Here is an 18952-nt window from a genome sequence, read left to right on the forward strand (position 1 = left end):
ACATTGGTTGAGGGCACATACCCCGGTGGGGGGTGTGCAGGAAGCAGCTGGTAGATGTTTCTCTCTCATCGATGTTTCTAGCTCTCTATCCCTCTCCCTTCCTCTCTGTGAAAAATCAATAAAATATATTTAAAAAAAAAAAAAAAAAAAGAATCACTGATCAGCTGCCGCCCACAGGCCCCTTACTGGGGATTGAGCCCGAAACCCAGGCATGTGTGCCCCTGATCAGAATCAAACCTGGACTCTTCAGTCCACAGGCCGATGCTCTCTCCATTAAGCCAAACTGACCAGGGCCATGTGTTTTCTTCAAGTTCTGCGTGGTTGTAATGGTCCCCAAATCTATACTAATAAAAGGGTAATATGCTAATTAGAGTGGTTGTCTTCTGGACATCTTTCCAGACAAAGCCGCAGTGGCTACAGAGGCCAAGGCTCAGGCAGCCATAACCACCTGCAGTGGCAGCAGCATTGGGGTTATGGGGGTGGTGCCTCCAGAGGGAGGCCAGACGGGGGGCCAAGGCACAGGCAGTTTGGGGTGATCAGGCTGATAGGGGAGGGCAAGGTATGGGCAATCAGGCTGGCAGGGCAGGAGATCAAGGTAGGGGCGAGCAGGCAGGCAGGCAGTGGGGTTAGGGACAATCAGGCAGGCAGGCAGGTGAGTGGTTAGGAGCCAGCGGTTCCAGATTGTGAGAGGGATGTCCGACTGCTGGAAGTTGGACATCTCCTGAGGGGTTCCAGATTGAAGAGGGTGCAGATTGGGCTGAGGGGCACACACCCCCTACCCCCCCTCCCACCAGTGCACGAATTTCGTGCACCGGGCCCCTAGTTTTAAATAATACTGCAGTAAACATAAGGATGCATATATCTTTTCAAATTAATGTTATGCATTTCTTTGGGTAAATACTCAGAAGTGGAATTGATGGCTTATAAGGTAGTTTTATTTTTAAAATTTCTTGAGGAATCTCCATACTGTTTTCCACAGTGGCTGCACAAATTTGCAATTCCACCAACAGTGCCTGCGGGTGCCCCTTTGTCCACATTTTTATATATATATATATATATATTATTTATTTTATTATATATTATTGATATTTTACAGAGAGGAAGGGAGAGGGACAGAGAGTCAGAAACATCGACGAGAGAGAAACATCGATCAGCTGCCTCCTGCACACCCCCTACTGGGGATGTGCCCACAACCAAGGTACATGCCCCTGACCAGAATCGAACCTGGGACCCTTCAGTCCGCAGGCCGACGCTCTATCCACTGAGCCAAACCGGTTTCGGCCCTTTGTCCACATTTTTGCCAGTATTTCTTGTTTGTTCATTTATTGATGATAGCCATTCTAACAGGTGTGTGGTGATATCTTACTGTGGTTTTAACTTGCATTTCTCTAGTGTTTAGTGATGTTGAGCATCTTCATATGTCTACTGGCCATCTGTCTATGCCCTGCTTGTAGAAATGTATATTCAGATCTTCTGTCAATTTTTAAATTGTATTTTTTATGTTTGTGTGTTAAATTGTGAGTTCTTTATATATTTTGAATATTAACCCCTTATTGGATGTATCATTGGCGAATATTTTCTCCTATTCAGTAGATTGTCTTTTCATTTTGTTGATGGTTTATTCGCTGTGAAAAAGTCTTTAGTTTGATGTAGTCTCGTTTGTTTAAAATTTTTTGTTTACCTTGTATGGGAGGGCCTGGGGAATAGAAAGGGGTTAACCCAGCCCAGAGGCCCTTTGTTTTACATTGTTTAATGTAAAAAAAAAATTACAAAGAGCAATGTCAGAGAGTATACAGCTTATAGTTTCTTTTAGGAGTTTGGTAGTTTTGAGTATTACATTTATATCTTTAATCTAGTTTGAGTTCATTCTTGTATACGGTGTAAGAAGGTGGTCTGGTTTTATTTTTTTGCATGCATCTGTCCAGTTTTTCCAAAATTATTTATTGAAGAGACTATCTTTACCCCATTGTATATTCTTGCCTCACTCGTTATAGATTAATTGACCATACAGGCATGGGTTTATTTCTGGGCTCTCTATTTTTTTTCATTGATCTATGTTTCTATGTTCATGCCAGTAGCATGCTGTTTTGATTACTATATTCTTGCAGCATTGTTTGATATCAGGTAACATGATACCTCCAACTTTGTTCTTTTTTTCTCAAGGTTGGTATGCAGACTGGATTAAAATAACTAAAATTGTGTCATTCTACAGTTTCTTAATTATTTTCCTGGCATTATGCTCCAACTCATGGCCATTAATATAGCAATGCTTTGTCTTTTGAGATGGCAGGTATGGGCTAATAATAGAATGTATAGTAGAGTTCTTTATGGCCATGGACTTAACCTAATATGAACTAACTAGAGGCCCGGTGCACGAAATTTGTGCACGGGGGGGGGGGGGGGGGAGGGTGTCCCTCAGCCCAGCTTGCACCCTCTCCAATCTGGGACCCCTCGAGGGATATCCATTTAGGCCCGATCCAGGTAGGGTCGGGCCTAAACAGGCAGTCGGACATCCCTCTCACAATCCAGGACTGCTGGTTCCCAACTGCTCGCCTGCCTGCCTTCCTGATTGCCCCTAACCGCTTTTGCCTGCCAGCCTGATTGATGCCTAACTGCTCCCCTGCCAGCCTGTTTGCCCCTAACTGCCCTCCCCTGCAGGCCTGGTCACCCCTAACTGCCCTTCCCTGCAGGCCTGGTCACCCCCAACTTCCCTCCTCTGCCAGCCTGGTCACCCCTAACTGCCCTTCCCTGCAGGCTTGATCACCCCCAACTGCCCTCCCTTGCAGGCCTTGTCCCTCCCAACTGCACTCCCCTGCTGGCCATCTTGTGGTGGTCATCTTGTGTCCACATGGGGCAGTCATCTTTGACCACATGGGGCAGCCATCTTGTGTGTTGGAGTGAGCATCAATTTGCATATTACTCTTTTATTAGATAGGACTAGAGGCCCAGTGCACAAAATTCGTGCACGGAGGGGGGTTGTCCCTCAGCCCAGCCTGTACCCTTTCCAATCTGGGACCCCTCAAGGGATGTCCGACTGCCCATTTAGGCCCGATCCCAGGGATCGGGCCTAAACGGGCAGTCGGACATCCCTCTCACAATCCAGGACTGCTGGCTCCCAACTGCTTGCCTGCCTGCCTTCCTGATTGCCCCTAACCGCTTCTGCCTGCCAGCCTGATCACCCCCTAACCACTCTGCTGCCAGCCTGTTTGCCCCCAACTTCCCTCCTCTGCCGGCCTGGTTACCCCTAACTGCCCTCTCCTACAGGGTTGATCACCTCCAACTGCCCTCCCTTGCAGGCCAGGTGCCTCCCAACTGCCCTCTCCTGCTGGCCATCTTGTGGTGGCCATCTTGTGTCCACATGAGGGCAGGATCTTTGACCACATGGGGGCAGCTATATTGTGTGTTGCAGTGATGATCAATCTGCATATTACTCTTTTATTAGATAGGATAGAGGCCTGGTACAGGGGTGGGGGCCAGCTGGTTTGCCCTGAAGGGTGTCCCTGATCAGGGTGGGGTTCCCTTGGGGCGTGGGGTGGCCTGAGCGAGGGGCCTGTGGTGGTTTGCAGGCCGGCCACGCCCCCTGGCGACGCAAGCAGAGGCTCTGGTATCTGGAATTTATTTTCCTTCTACAATTGAAACTTTGTAGCCTGGAGCAGAGCCAAGCCTGGGGTTCCCTCCGAGGCCCGCAGCCATTTGTGTTGGGGTTATAATTGAAACTTTGTTGCCTTAAGTGGGTGGGCCCAGCCAGGGTGTGTGGAAAGCTTTGCTTCCCCTGTTGCCGGCGGCAACCCTGGCCTGCTCTCTCAAGCTCCATTCTGCCGCCATTTGTTTGAATTTGTTTACCTTCTATAATTGAAACTTTGTAGCTTGAGTGGAGGCTTATGCCTGCAACGGCTGGCAGAAAGCTTGGCTTCCTCTGTTACCTAGGAAACCTTGCTCTCTGTGGCTGTAGCCATCTTGGTTTGGGTTAATTTGCATACTCGCTCTGATTGGATGGTGGGCGTGGCTTGTGGGCGTGGCTTATAGGTGTGTCGGAGGTATGGTCAATTTGCATATTTGTCTTTTATTAGATAGGATTAGATAGGATAGAGGGCTGGTGCATGGGTGGGGGCCGGCTGGTTTGCCCTGAAGGGTGTCCCGGATTGGGATGGGGGTTCCCTTGAGGCATGGGGTGGCCCGGGTGAGGGGCCTGTGGTGGTTTGCAGGCTGGCCACGCCCCCCAGCGACCCAAGCGGAGGCCCTGGTAACTGGGATTTATTTATCTTCTATAATTGAAACTTTGTAGCCTTAAGCGGAGGCCAAGGCAGGCCAGGGCTGCAGAAACTTGGCTTCCTCCATCGCCAGGAACAACTCAAGCCTCCTGCTCTCTCCAGCTCCGTGGCTGCCGCCATTTTTGTTGGGATTTATTTATCTTCTATAATTGAAACTTTGTAGCCTTGAGTGGAGGCCTGGGCCGGCCAGGGCAGGCGGAAAGCTTGGCTTCCTCCATTGCCAGGGAAACCCAAGCCTCCTGCTCTCTGTGGCTGCAGCCATATTGGTTGGGTCAATTTGCATACTCACTCCTGATTGGTTGGTAGGTGTGGCTTGTGGATGTAGCAGAGGTATGGTCAATTTGCATATTGCTCTTTTATTAGATAGAATGGTGTTATCCTGACCACATGCCAATGTAGAATGGTAAGTGTTTCTGGTGGAGGAAGGGGCAATGATGAGTGGTACGGTGAATTGAAGGTGGCAGCATAGAGAAGGGCCTCAGGGCTGGGTTAACCCGTTTCCATTCCCCAGGCCCTGCCATCACACATCTTCACACACTGCACCTGCATCCTCGTCATGCTCACAGTCGAAGGTTTCAACCTGCTCACATTCAGCCAGTGCCTCCTCCGTCCCATTGCACAGGGCTACCTGAATAAACACAGGCTGGGTCTCCTCTGCCATCGGGGGGTATAACATGCCCGCAGGGGTGTGCTTGGCTGCTCCACAGCCCAGCTCCCGGCACACCACGGCCACATCCTTCATGTCCCAGCCGTCATCACATACAGTGCCCCAGCGACCGGCCTGCTGCACCTCCACTCGCCCTTCACAGCGGTGAGCACCATTCACCAAGCGGGTTTTGGGTGGGGGGTCTGAAAACAGAAGGGATCAGAGAGCGTTCAGAAATGTGTTTATGGTAGTTCCCAGGGTTGGGAGAGAGGGTTTGCCGGTGGTTATGTGTGCGGTATGGGCTAAGGGGCTTGTGAAGGAGGGAGTCATCGAGTTTGGGCTCTATCCCACTGCATGATCATCTCGTAGCAACATCCAACCCCACCAAAGGCCCCACTCAAGAGCACCGGGGAAGAGCCTTTGTTCTCTGATAATAAAGGAATGTGGGGACACACAGATTTATGGTTTGATTCTCATGGGCTCGAAAAGATCTTGGAAAAAGAGAAGGATAGAGCTAGATCTTTCCTAGAAATGGAGAACAGGGGAAGCCTTTCGGTCAATTGAGTTACTCATTTTCCTTTTGAAAACTGCACCATACCCTGTGGGTCACTTCATCAATCACAGGTCCAGTTTCATTGCAGAGGGAGCGGGATGAACACGTGACTCAGACTTGTTCATCTCTGATCTCCACCTGTTTGTTTACTGTTGGTTGGTTGGTTGGTTGGTTTTACGTTGGAATCATTTTTTTAAAAAACTCTTCTCTAGGACCTCTAGCAGAACGGAGGGAGGCAAGCCTAGCGCTGTGGTCAGTGGTGAGCCCTGTCTGTCTGAGAATTAAGCGAGTGGAGAAATTCAGGGGGAGGAGGGCGGCAAAGACAGCACACTTGCATCCAGTTGCACATTAAGCCACGCCCATTTCTGATCCTAGCTGGCCTCACAGGAATAGCTTCCAAAGTGTTCTGTGGTCAAAATAAAATTACAAATGCATTTCCGAGAAAACAAATAAAGATGGAAACTTTATATGTGCTTAAGAAATTAAAGAAAGAGCAACATAAAATAAACTTAAAATAAAAGGAGGAAAGTTTTAGTGAAGATAAAAAAGAAATAAATGAATCAGAAAACCAAAAGCCAAATAGATTTTAATACTAATACTAACTCTGGCTGTTTAAAAAGTGCAATGTAATAGACAAATCTCTGGCAAATCTTATTAATAAATTCTAAGAGATCACACAAACAAACTATAAATGTGAAGAGAGCATAATCAAAATATGAAAGCTACTTAAAAATTAGATAGTATGATGGTCAACATTATGTGATAAATTTGAAAATCTAGATAAAATGCCCCAAGTTTTAAAATATATATATTTTTATTGATTTCAGAGAGGAAAGGAGAGAGAGAGAGAGAGAGAGAGAGAGAGAGAGAGAGAGAGACATCAATGATGAGAGAATCATTGATCAGCGGCTTCCTGCATACCTCCCTTCCCCCCCCCCCCCCCACCCCCCGCCCCCGGGGATTGAGCTGGAAACCTGGGCATGTGCCCTGACCTCCTGGTTCATAGGTCGACGCTCATTCACTGAGCCACACCAAGCTGAATTGCCCCAAGTTTTGAGCAAAAGTATCCAAATTATTTTTTTAAAGGGTAGGAAATTTGAAAAGAAAAAGGAAAAAAGATTTGATAATGGAGGTAAAAATCTACCAGGCTCAGAAATTTGTTAGGCCTAGTTGCAAATACTTTTAAGTAGTAGATAATTCAAATAATGTTGTAACTGCTGCAAAGTACAGAAAACATGGAAAGCTTCCAAAATAATCCCTATGAGGCTAACCTATCCTTGAAACCAAACTAGAGGAGTATAGCTCAAGAAAGGAAACACATACATGAGAATACAAAATTTTGAAATAAAGTATGAGCAAATTATTGCATGTCCTACTACCTATGATGACATGATGCTAAGAAGGGTTTACATCAGGAATTCAGTAATTATTCCCCACTGCTAAACCTATTAAATGTACTTTGCAATAATAAATTTAAGAAAAATCTTATGACCATTATGATGTATTAAAAAGAGTAGCAAAGAGCAAAGTTTCTTGATTCCTGTAGCCCCTGCCTAAAGTTTCATTTTTGTGTGTGACCTATTAGCTGTGCGACCTCAGACAAGTGACTTAGTATAAATCTTATTTATTAGTAAAATGAGTGTTGTTATGGAGATTAAATGAGATGATCCTAGTAACGTTTTGAATTCCAGAATCTGGTTTGTTCATGGTTTTTCTACCTTTTCCTACGTATGTATAAAGCTTAGTTGTATCTCCTTACCCACTGTGAGCTGAGTGGGACCTCCCTCCTACCTCAGGAATGTAGCCATGCCTCACTTACTTTTTTTTTTAATTTAATATGTTTTATTAATTTTTTACCGAGAGGAAGGGAAAGGGATAGAGAGTTAGAAACATCGATCAGCTGCCTCCTGCACACCCCCCACTGGGGATGTGCCTGCAATCAAGGTACATGCCCTTGACTGGAATCGAACCTGGGACCTTTCAGTCCACAGGCTGACGCTCTATCCACTGAGCCAAACCGGTCAGGGCCATGCCTCACTTTCAATGCTAATTTATCCCAGCAAAGTGCCCTACAAATAGTATCTATTTCACACAAATCTGATGATGTAAAGTAAAAGGGAACCCGGAAGGGGAAGGCGCAGGCCAGTGATACTGTTGGAAAAGAAAGCCTAAGAGAACAGATGGACGCTCTAGTTCAAGCATGTCAAACTCCTGGCCCACGGGCCACATGTGGCCCACAATGAATATTTTTGCAGCCTAGCCAACATAACGGTATGTAAGAAGCATTTTAATAAAAATTTCGTAACTTAATTTTTACAATATCCTGTTATACATAATTATTAATAACGAACTACAACATTCGCTAATGACTGATTACTATAATCGTGTCTCATTCATTTCCCTTACGCGCCTTACGCACAGGTACACCATTTCTCTCCACTAATACTGGCAGCGAATATTTTAGCAGCTGATGACACCACTCTTGGACTGACTTGTTTGGCGTGCGCAACGGGAAATATTTCGCTTTCGGAGAACAAGAAAAATAGGTTTATTTGCATGACGCTTATTAATTTGTGCAGTTATTCAGTGACTGGTAAGTTAATGTTCAAGAAATAATATTAATTTTATTAAAATGTTTTATTATTTTATGTTAACGATGACTCATTTATTTCAGCCCTTTGTATTCAGCATGTCTCTATCGAAATAAACCTACGTTTCTATGAAAATGGAAGTTTCTGGGTTTTTTTTGCGGCCCATATAAACGCAAACCTTGTGTATTTGGCCTGTGTTAGCCTTTGAGTTTGACATGCTTGCTCTAGTTGAACTCTGATTCCCTGAGGGACAGGGAAATTCAAGGACACATAAGCCATTGCTTGACCTAATTGCAAATGGTCCCCTGGAAGAGACATTGGACATGTCCTACCTGTGACGTTGAGTGCCACCTCCTCACTGCGCTGGGCCCCCAGGCCATTGTCGGCCTCACAGGAATAGTTCCCAAAATGTTCTCTGGTCAAAGAGAGGCTGAAGGACGCTCTGCCTCCGGAAGGCACTGAGATGTTCCCCAGGGAGACATTATTATGATAAAATGAGTACAGAACAGGGGGGTGTGCTCTCTTGTCTTCACAATGAAGCTCCACCGTGTCCCCAATAAAGGCCTGGGCCTCAGGAGCACTGATGGTGAGCACAGGGTGCGACGCTGGAACTGAGAGAAGGTGAAGAAGGGTCCATCAAAGAGGGTCTCTCCTGCTAGTACCGACTTACAACCCACTCTACCCCCTCCCCAAGTGTTCTCACAGTATCTGCCAGCCCCGTGGATTCTTTCCCACCGTCATACCTTCCAACTGAGTGCTGCAGAGACCGTTTCAGAAGAGCTTTGACAACTTCTGGTGAGCAATTCTGAAAACTATGCCTCTGGCCATGCTGTGCTACCTGCCCGGTCTCTCCCACTGTCACCCTTCTTCAGCTCCTCTGCTAATGTTGCTGCTCCCGCCGCCGCCGCCACCACCATCATCGCCACGACAATCCTCCCATGCTCTCAACCTCTTACTGGCCCCGTTCCTGGTCATCCTAGGGACATCCTTACTGCAACACAAGGAGACTAATGATGAGAGTGGTACTTACTTTTCACGGTGATGTTCAGCACCTCACTCCGGATAGGGCTGTGGGTGTTTTCAGCTGTACAGTAGTATCCCCCCGCATGGCTCTCCCTGACGTCGGGGATCTCCAGCTCTGATCTCCGGGAACGCTGACTCTTACTCCCCAGACTCTCCCCTGTGTCCGCTCTGTGCCAGGAGAACGTGGTTTCCCCTGTGCCTTCGGCCACAGAGCAGACAAAGACCAGCATCTTTCCTTCAACGGCCTGCCCGCCCTGGGGCTGGGTCTCCAGGAGCGCGCCAGACACGGGGATCCCTGTGTGAACACAAGATGACAGATGAGGACCTGGAGCGGCGGCCAGGACCAGCAGCTGAGCTGTATGGCAGGTGGGATTGTTGGAGACAATCTTTATGCAGAGGAGGGCTTTCAGTGAGGAGGGAGCAATGTGGAGGGCTATCAGGCAAGAGCACCCTGCAACTCAATCTTCTAAAAATCTGACCTCTCACTTCCTACACACTTATTGGCCCTCTCTCATGACTACCGCCCAAAGTGATCCTTCCCTTCTGATCTCCTGATGCACTTGGGACAGAAGGATGGTGGGAAAGCACAGGCTGTGCAGTCCTCACCCAGCTCTGCCACATGATCTTGGTAGGTCAGTTCATCTCTCTGAGCTGCAGTTTTCTTAACGATGAAGTGTGGATAATCATACCAACTTCATAGACTTTTCATAACAATAGGTATCCTATCTAATAAAAGAGTAATACGCAAATTGACCATCACTCCAACTCACAAGATGGCTGCCCCCATGTGGTCAAAGATGGCCACCCCCATGTGGACACAAGATGGCCCCTACAAGACGGCCGGCAGGGGAGGGCAGTTAGGGGTGACCAGGCCTGCAGGGGAGGGCAGTTGGAGAAGACCAGGCCTGCAGGGGAGGGCAGTTGGGGGTGGCCAGGCCTGCAGGGGAGGGCAATTGGGGGTGATCAGGTCAGCAGGGGAGGGCAATTAGGGGCGACCAGGCCAGCAAGGGAGGGCAGTTAGGGGTGACCAGGCTGGCAGGGGGCGGGGCAGTTAGGGGCAATCAGGCCAGCAGGGGAACAGTTAGGCGTTGATCAGGCTGTCAGGGGAGTGGTTAGGGGGTGATCAGGCTGGCAGGCAGAAGCGGTTAGGGGCAATCAGGCAGGCAGGCAGGGGAGTGGTTGGGAGCCAACAGTCCTAGATTGTGAGAGGGATGTCCGACTGCTTGTTTAGGCCTGATCCCACGGGCCTAAATGGGCAGTCAGACATCCCTGGAGGGGTCCCAGATTGGAGAGGGTGCAGGCTGGGCTGAGGGACACACCCCCATTCACAAATTTCATGCACCAGGCCTCTAGTACCTATATAAAGCAACTACTACACTGCAGATATTCTACAATTGGTCACTATTATGATACCACTCTCCACTGGAATAGTTGAGGTAGGAAGTGTAGCAAGGTGGATAAAAGGGTATATACTGCCTTAGCTGGTTTTGCTCAGTGGATAGAGCATTGGCCTGTGGACCAAAGGGTCCTGGGTTTGATTCTGGTCAAGGGCACATGCCTGGGTTGCCGACTCAATCCCCAATAGGGGGACTGCAGGAGACAGCCAATCAATGATTCCCTCTCATCATTGATATTCCTATCTCTCTCCTTCTCCCTTTCTCTCTGAAATCAAATTTACACACACACACACACACACACACACACACACACACACACACATACATACTAGAGGCCCGGTGCATGAAAATTCATGCACTGGAAGGGGGGTCCCTCAGCCTGGCCTGCCCCCTCTCACAGTCCGGGAACCCTCAGTGGTGTGAGGCAACCCAGCGATCAAGGGAAAGCTATGCCCCATCACACCTCTGCTGCTGCCACTGCCAGCAGCGCAAGCCTCGGCCGGTCCTGGTTACCTGAGCCTCGGGCAGCCCTGGGCAACTGGGCAGCCACCACAAGGCTTGCCTGTGCCTCGGGCCGGCCCTGGGTGGCTGGGGGCCTGAGGGGACTGGGCACTGCCTTCTTGTGGCTGTGGGTGCTGCCATCTTTGAGGGCATGGCAGTCAATTAGCATATTCCCTCCTTATTGGCTGTGGGCACCACCATCTTTGCGACAGTGTGAGGGTTAATTAGTATATTCCCTCTTTATTAGATAGGAGATATATATATATATATATATATATATATATATATACACACACACACACACACACTCACACACACACACACACATATATATGTGTATATATATGTGTATATATATATATATATATATATATATATTTTTTTTTTTTTTTAAAGGGTATATACTGCCACCAGAGTGCTCAGGTTCATTTCCAACTGTGCTACTTACATGCTGTGCAGGGCAGTTGGGGGCAGGTCCCTCAACAGCTCTGTGCTTTGTTTCCTCGTGTGTAAAATGGGAATGATAATGGTACCTACTTTATAGATACTATTCACACCAGTATTTCACAGGGTTCTGGGAGCACTAAATATAAAACTGCTCTGAGCAGTGCTTTGTACTCGATACATTTCTATTAGTCTTCTCCTCTCCAGAGACTTCTGAGTCTCAGAGGGTCCCTCTAGCACTGAGGACAGCAGCTCCCCAGCCAGCGCAGCCCCTGACACTCACTGTGCACCTGGATGTTGGACTGACGACTCCGCTTGGAGACACTGCGAGATGCTGTCATTGCCTCGCACCAGTAATTTCCGGAGTCTTCTTTCCATAATGCTAAGGTCCAAAAGTTGGATGAGCTCTGGGATTTTATGGTGTGGCCATCCCTGAAGAGGGAGTACTGAAGCTGGGTCCATGACCTATCTGAGGGGAGTCGGGTATCACACGACAGGGTCACCGAGTTCTCCTCAATGGGGTGCAAGGAGCTGACTGTCAGGGAAGGTGCTGGAAACAGCTCTGCAGGGAAGAATTAAACAGAGACCCCGTCAGGGAGCTGTGGAGCTCCTGTTGAGAAGTCCCTTGTCTTCTCAGCCCCAGTGAGCAGGACACAGTCCCAGACTCCCACACACACAGACACCCCAATTTCTGCCTCTCTGGGCGGTCTCTCCTCTGCCCTGCAGCCTGGGCCTCCCACACAGGCCCTACTTTTCCCCAGACTTTGCCACTTGAATAGTGAGACCCTCACCTTGGACAGTGAGCCGTCGAGAGCTTGATTCTTCTGTCACGTCTATGAAGAGGAACTTTTGCCTATCTGTCTTACAGTAATAGGAGCCGCTGTCACTGGGTCTTGCATTGGAAATGGTGTAGCTCGAGGCGCTAGAGTAGGTGGCTATCCGAGATCCATCCTTGTAGTACATCAGTCTACGTATTTTACCATTGTCTTCTCCAGAGCACCTCACAACCACCCTGTCTCCTTCGTAGGCGTAGCGCTGCAGATCGATGCTGAGCCAGTCTGCGAAAGACGCAAAACGGCTTGTAGCCCCGCGGCACGCCCTGCGCCGGCATTTTCACATCTGTTCCTACAGCGGCCACACGTTCCTTGGAATCTCCTGGCCTTTCTGGCTTCCCTGCTCAGCAAAGGTGAGCGCTATTTCTTTCTCTTTCTTTAAAATATATTTTTTTATTTATTTCAGAGAGGAAGGAAGAGGGAGAGAGAGATAGAAACCTCAATGATAAGAGAGAATCATTGATTGGCTGCCTCCTGCAACCCCCCACCCCCACCCCCCAGCTTACTGGAGATTGAACCTGTAACCCAGGCATGTGCCCTTGATTGGCATCGAACGCGGGACCCTTCAGTCCACAGGGCTGACGCTCTATCCACTGAGCCAATCCGGCTAAGGTGAGCTCTATTTCACAGACGTCTTTTGTCTTCTACACATCCTGCTGGCTTTATGTCTGTTTTTGATTTATTCAAGTGCCAACAATATCGTGGACTAAATATGCATGTAAAACCAATTCCACTTACATCTCCTTATATCCTTTCCAGATGACCTCCTGTCCCCGGGACAGTCGCAGTTAACTTCCTCTGCATCTCTCAACTCAGAGAGACTCAGCCCAGCAGTACAATTCAAAGACCTTCCCTTTGTCACTCTCCCTAGATGACACCATCGGGGCCACTGAGACCTCAGCCCGGGGTTCTACAATGGCAATTATTTAGAATTTTCTACGGGAATGCGTTTGGCAGAGGCTTCTGGAAATCTGCTTGTTGAGTCATTGCCTCCCCTTGGGAGAGCGTGGTCAGCAGAGAGCTAAGGAGCAGCACGTGGTAGTGGATGGGCCCTCACAGGAAAAAGCAGCAGCTTTAGAAGCTGAGAGAGGGGCTGGTGGACTGTTCTTTACAAGCTTGTGCAGCCCAGCTGGTTTGGCTCAATGGATAGAGCGTCGGCCTGCGTACTGAAGGGCCCCAGGTTCGATTCCGGTCAAGGGCATGTACCTTGGTTGCGGGTACATCCCCAGTAGGGGGTGTGCAGGAGGCAGCTGATCGGTGTTTCTCTCTCATCGATGTTTCTAGCTCTCTATCCCTCTCTCTTCCTCTCTGTAAAAAATCATGAGAAACACCGATCAGCTGCCTCCTGCACACCCCCTACTGGGGATGTACCCGCAACCAAGGTACATGCCTTGACCGGAATCGAACCCGGGACCCTTGAGTCCGCAGGCCGACGCTCTATCCACTGAGCCAAACCGGTTTCGGCTAAAATGTATTTTTTAAAAAAAGCTTGTGCAGAGGGAGGAAGAGCCAGCCGTCACAGTGCTTGCTGACCCCGCCCTGAACCCTCGGGCAGTTGGGAGGAAATTTTTTAGATGGTAACTGAGCTAGAAATTCAGGTTCCAGTATCAATTTGGAATTGTAATACACTGGGCTAAATTTCAGGGAAAGTGTGTGCTGTAATAAAATGCCTAACCCCAGGCCTGAGCCATAGACCATGCCCCTTTAGCATAAAGAGAGGAAGTGTCATAGCCAGTCTGGCTTGGTGGATAGAGCGTCGGCCTGCAGACCGAAGGGTCCCAGGTTCGATTCTGGTCAAAGGCTCCTCCCCGGCCCGGGCCCTGGTCAGGGCTCAGACAGAAGGCAAATAATCAATGTGTTTCTCTCACATCGATGTTTCTCTCTGCCCTTCCCTCTCTGTTCCTCTCTCTCTGAAATCAACAGAAAATACCCTCGGGTGGAGATTTAAAAAAAGAAAAGAAGGAAGGAAGTGTCGGGCCTGGAGGAACACAGGGAGGAAGAGAGAACCAGGGTGGGAGAATATTGGCTCAGGCCGCCTGCCCGGTGTGTTCCTCCAGCCGCGACTGAGTGCAGAGGAAAGAAGAACCCACTCTCGGGGGCTTGTCTCAGAACAGACACCATCTCCTCATGGAGTTCAGATCCAGTCTCCAAAGTGGAATCCGTAAGGAGGTGGGGAGAAAACATTTAGAACTTCCATATTCTAGCAAACATTCCTCATCTTTCCATTTTTGTGTGTGTATTTTAACATATTTTTTAAAATATATTTCAATATAGGAATCAGCACAATGTGTTGGAGGCACAGACTAAAATTTTGTTCCTGACAGAGCAAAGTGGTCAAACAAGTTCAGAGACAACGGCTCTGTACCTTTTAGCCACTTTGAAAGTCACATTCTTAGACGGGGCGGTTCCAGGGACTGGGGGGGGGGGGGGGGGGGGCACTCATTCTGATTAAAGAGAGAGAAATCTTAAGCCCTCATGAAGGCCCAACATTTCCTTTCTCTAGGTAGATACTGGGCGAGGTTTTCTGTGAAGAGGATAGAGATAAAACCAACTTGATTAAACAAATGTTTGAGAATATTTAAGATTTATGTGACCAATTTGTTAATAATGACAGGGCTAGAGAGAGATGACCAATGATGACTCCTGACTATCCTGAGCCTGGAACAAGAATTTCACTGTAAGACATCTAGGTAAATGGCCTTTAATGCTGACATTTTACCTGTTCCTTACAAGTAGGGGCAAATGTACATTCATACACATTTTACCGTAATTTCAGGAAGTTTACTGGAGTGTATGAGGCTGATCCTGAGACCCTATAATGTATTAATAACATTCTTGCTTAAAATTACCTCAGATATAGTGCAATTTATATAGACATAAAAATGTATCAGATATATAAATATTACGTCTCCTCCCTGTAATAGAATACTTTCTCAAATAAAAAATTAAAGAAGAAAATGTCACTTTCCAGTCAAATATACAGTAAAACCAAGTTTTCCTCTTTATTTTATTACATTATAACCTTAATAATAATGAGCCCTAGCCGGTTTGGCTCAGGGGATAGAGTGTCGGCCTGTGGCCTGAAGGGTCCAGGGTTTGATTCAGGTCAAGGGCACATGCCCAGGTTGCAGGCTCGATCCCCAGTAGGGGGCTGTGCAGGAGGCAGCCAATCCATGATTCTCTCTCATCATTGATGTTTCAATCTCTCTCTCCCTCTCCCTTCCTCTCTGAAATCAATAAATATATATTTTAATAATAATAATAGTAATAATAATAATAATAATAATAATAATAATAATGGTAAAAGAGTTGTGCCTGGGTAGTTAGCCATCCGAGTAGAATGTGTAAGGCAGAGCATCTCCTGGTCCTCTGGCTCCCTCCTATCACAGGGAGTGTGTCTCCCTCCCCGCCTCCATTGCTCTGGCGGGGCTTGTGAGTGTCTGTGGCCATAACCAGGAGAGTGCCTTCTCAAGGGCACGTCCTATGGTTTGCTTTCCCTTCACCGTGGACGTGCTTTCTGTCCGGGGGCTTACGCCTAAAGAGAAAATAACTTACTTCCTTTTGAGCAGGCAGGCAGCCACGCAGAGAAGAAGGTGACGCTGGAGCATTTGTACCACGGCAAGGACTGGGGTGAGGGCCTGGCCCCCACTCTTTTCACCCCGATTCTGGGCCTGATCCCTGCAGCCCCGAGCTCAGAGGCTGGAATAGGCAGTACCTCCGTTGCCTGGAAGGCGCGCACGGTTCCCAGAGATCTCAAAGAGCAAAGAAAAGAGCAACTCACCTGGCCGGACGCCGGCAGGGCCTGTGTGGGAACAGTCGGGAGGTTAGTGCGGCACCAGGGTTGGTTTACCCTTAGAAAAAATTGTAACTCTCTAACTGCTTGCCCAACAATTCTCTACGTCCTGCTTTTCCTCTATATCTTCTTCCCCCGTCCCCACTTTTTATTCCCTTCTACCCTTCCTCCCTCGTTCCCTTTATTGTTTTCCCCCTTCATTTATCCCTTTTTCCTTCCCTCTCTCACAGACAACACTCCCACAGAACCCAGCGCGCAGGCCCTAACAATTTATAAACATCCTTCATCCGCCTTACCAGATGTTGGCTGCTCTGCAGGCAAATTCTCAGACGTTTCCCGCTGTATTTATTCCTCTCCCACCTTATCTTTCTAGAGGTTTTAAGACAGGTTATTTTGTTTGAGACACATTGCCTGCCTGGTGGCAACACAGAAGCCAGGCAAGGCCAGGAAGGAAATGCAGGTGTCTCCTCATACAGCATGGACCCCGCTCCTCCCCCGCTCCCTATTCTAGGTCTGGTGTCATGGTTGCATCCATATACGAGACTCATCTTTATCAGCAAAAGCCACAGTCAGCAGGACTGGGAAGCCTCGCTAAAATGTAAGTCTAGGAAAGTCAGAGTTCGGAGAAAACTGCCGTGTCCTGGAGTGGAAGTGGAGAATATTTCAGTGGTCTGGAAATAGAGTTTACCCAAACAGAACATTGCTCTGCTATCCTTTAAAGAAGTTTCCTAGAGATCAGAGCATTACTGAATGTGAAACAAAGGAAGGAGGAATCAGTATTTGGAAAAGAGATTCGTAGTCAGCTGGTTTGCCTGGGGACCTTGCTGTGCTCAGTAGCCATTGCACAATACTTGTTGGTCCTGAAGTAGAAGCTGAAGCCCCTTCGTACTCATCCCAGCAGAGAGACCTGTGCCCTAAAAGAGGCTCTGAGCCCTGGCCGGGTTGGTTCAATGGCTAGAGTGTCGGCCTGTGGACCAAAGGGTCCCGGGTTCGATTCTGGTGAAGGGCACATACCTCCGTTGTAGGCTCCTCCCAGGCCCTGGTCAAGGTGCATCAGGAGGCAACCAATTGATGTGTTTCTCTCACATCGATATTTCTGTCTGTCTTTCTCTCCCTCATCCACTCTCTCTAAAAACCAATGGAAAAATATCCTCGGGTGAGGATAAAAAGTAAAACAAAAGTAAATTTTAAAAAGTAAATAAAATAGCCCTATCCGGTGTGGCTCAGTGGCTAGAGCGTCGGCCTGCGGACTGAAGGGTCCCAGGTTCGATTCCGGTCAAGGGCATGTACCTTGGTTGCAGGCACATCCCCAGTAGGAGGTGTGCAGGAGGCAGCTGATTGATGTTTCTAACTCTTTATCCCTCTCCCTTCCTCTCTGTAAAAAATCAATTTTAAAAAATAAGTAAATAAATAAATAAGTCAAAGAGGTTCTGAGATGCCCACGCACAGGTGGTTCCGCTCCGGTCCCACCCACGTCCTGCTCTAGCTTTCTACCCACCGAGGGCCAGAAGCAGCAGCCACAGCAGCATGAGGTTGGAGGTGAGCAGTTCTCCCGGGCGGTCAGGGTCAGGTGCAGCTCAGGTCCCGGAGCAGAGTCTGTCCCCACAGAATGTGAAGCTGGGTCTGGGCACTGTGACTCCTCAGCAACTTTATAGAAACAGAAAACAGGAAGTAGAAAAGCTCTGTGTGCCACTCAGCATTCTCCCCGCTCACAGTCTCCTGGGGGCTGAGAAAGTCACTGTTCTTTACGGAGCTGCTCGGGTGTGTGTGTGTTGATCAGCAGTGCTCCTGGAAAGGTCAGGGGTCTTCCTCCTGGAGCTGAGGTCCCTCCTGGAGAAACTGTCCTACTTGCTTTGACTTTGTAGGAAACGCTGATTGAGCTCTGGAACCGATAAATTTAAATCAGTTGCTGTTCTCTTTCTCAGGGAAATCCCCTTCACCACGCGGGATGCATGCTGCGCTATGCAATTCCTGCTATTGTGACACCATGGCAACACTGCGTGGATGCTGCTCTGTGGAAATCCACCCCGACCATAGGAGGAGACAAACAGAACCTGGTTAGACATGATGGTGGGAGTAGGATAATATTAGAAGGCATTATGGGCCAAGGATCCAGGAGGATGAGAATTCTTCCCAACCCAAGGCATTCCTGCCCATGAGATGTTCTAGCCCAGTGGTCGGCAAACCCATTAGTCAACAGAGCCAAATATCAAAGTACAACGATTGAAATTTCTTTTGAGAGCCAAATTTTTCAAACTTAAACTTCTTCTAACGCCACTTCTTCAAAATAGACTCTCCCAGGCCGTGGTATTTTGTGGAAGAGCCACACTCAAGGGGCCCTAAGAGCCGCATGTGGCTCGAGAGCCGCAGTTTGCCGACCACGGTTCTAGACAGATACGTGCAGAATGGAAGAAGTAATACAAAATAATCTTTGGTGTTAACTTTGGGACATTAGCTCCAAACTACTGTACCGTGGTCTGGAGGCCTGAACACACACATGACAGACATGTCTTCTACTACTTCAAAGTTTAAGAATAAATTTACTAGTAAGAAGAGAGCCCTTATACCAGGTGGAAATAGAATTCTTCCTAGTGGTTAAAATAAGGGACTTTAATAAAAAGAATTCCTTACAAAGGGGAACAAGGTTAAAGTAAACCGGGATGATGAACCACCCACCAGCCACAGTGGGAAGCTGTTAGAGACCCCAGCACTGAAGAAGCAAGGGGAGAAAGGATTAAAAAGCCCAGTGGGGGAGGGGGGCCAAGATCATGGCAGAGTAGGTGGCAGTTACACTTCCCTCCTCCCAGGACCAAACTGGAGTTACAACTAAAATATAGAACAAGCAACCTAAAGAGTCCACTGAAGACTAGCTGAACAGAAGTCAGATAGCCAAGGATTTA

General features: G+C 48.1%; 1 protein-coding gene across 1 annotated transcript; it reads right to left on the reverse strand.

The window, feature by feature from the left end:
* Positions 1–4607: 4607 nt before the first annotated feature.
* Positions 4608–17926, reverse strand: LOC103296588 (Fc receptor-like protein 2). Its single transcript, XM_054711600.1, has 8 exons — positions 17802–17926; positions 17551–17699; positions 16041–16061; positions 12218–12484; positions 11710–11988; positions 9092–9379; positions 8394–8672; positions 4608–5120 (listed from the first exon to the last, which is right to left on the reverse strand). The coding sequence occupies exons 2-8, from the start codon at positions 17579–17581 to the stop codon at positions 4792–4794; spliced, it is 1494 nt and encodes a 497-aa protein (XP_054567575.1). The 5' UTR covers positions 17582–17699; positions 17802–17926; the 3' UTR covers positions 4608–4791.
* Positions 17927–18952: the final 1026 nt, after the last annotated feature.

The sequence above is a fragment of the Eptesicus fuscus genome, chromosome 22 (assembly GCF_027574615.1).
Source record: "Eptesicus fuscus isolate TK198812 chromosome 22, DD_ASM_mEF_20220401, whole genome shotgun sequence".
Lineage (NCBI taxonomy): Eukaryota > Metazoa > Chordata > Mammalia > Chiroptera > Vespertilionidae > Eptesicus > Eptesicus fuscus.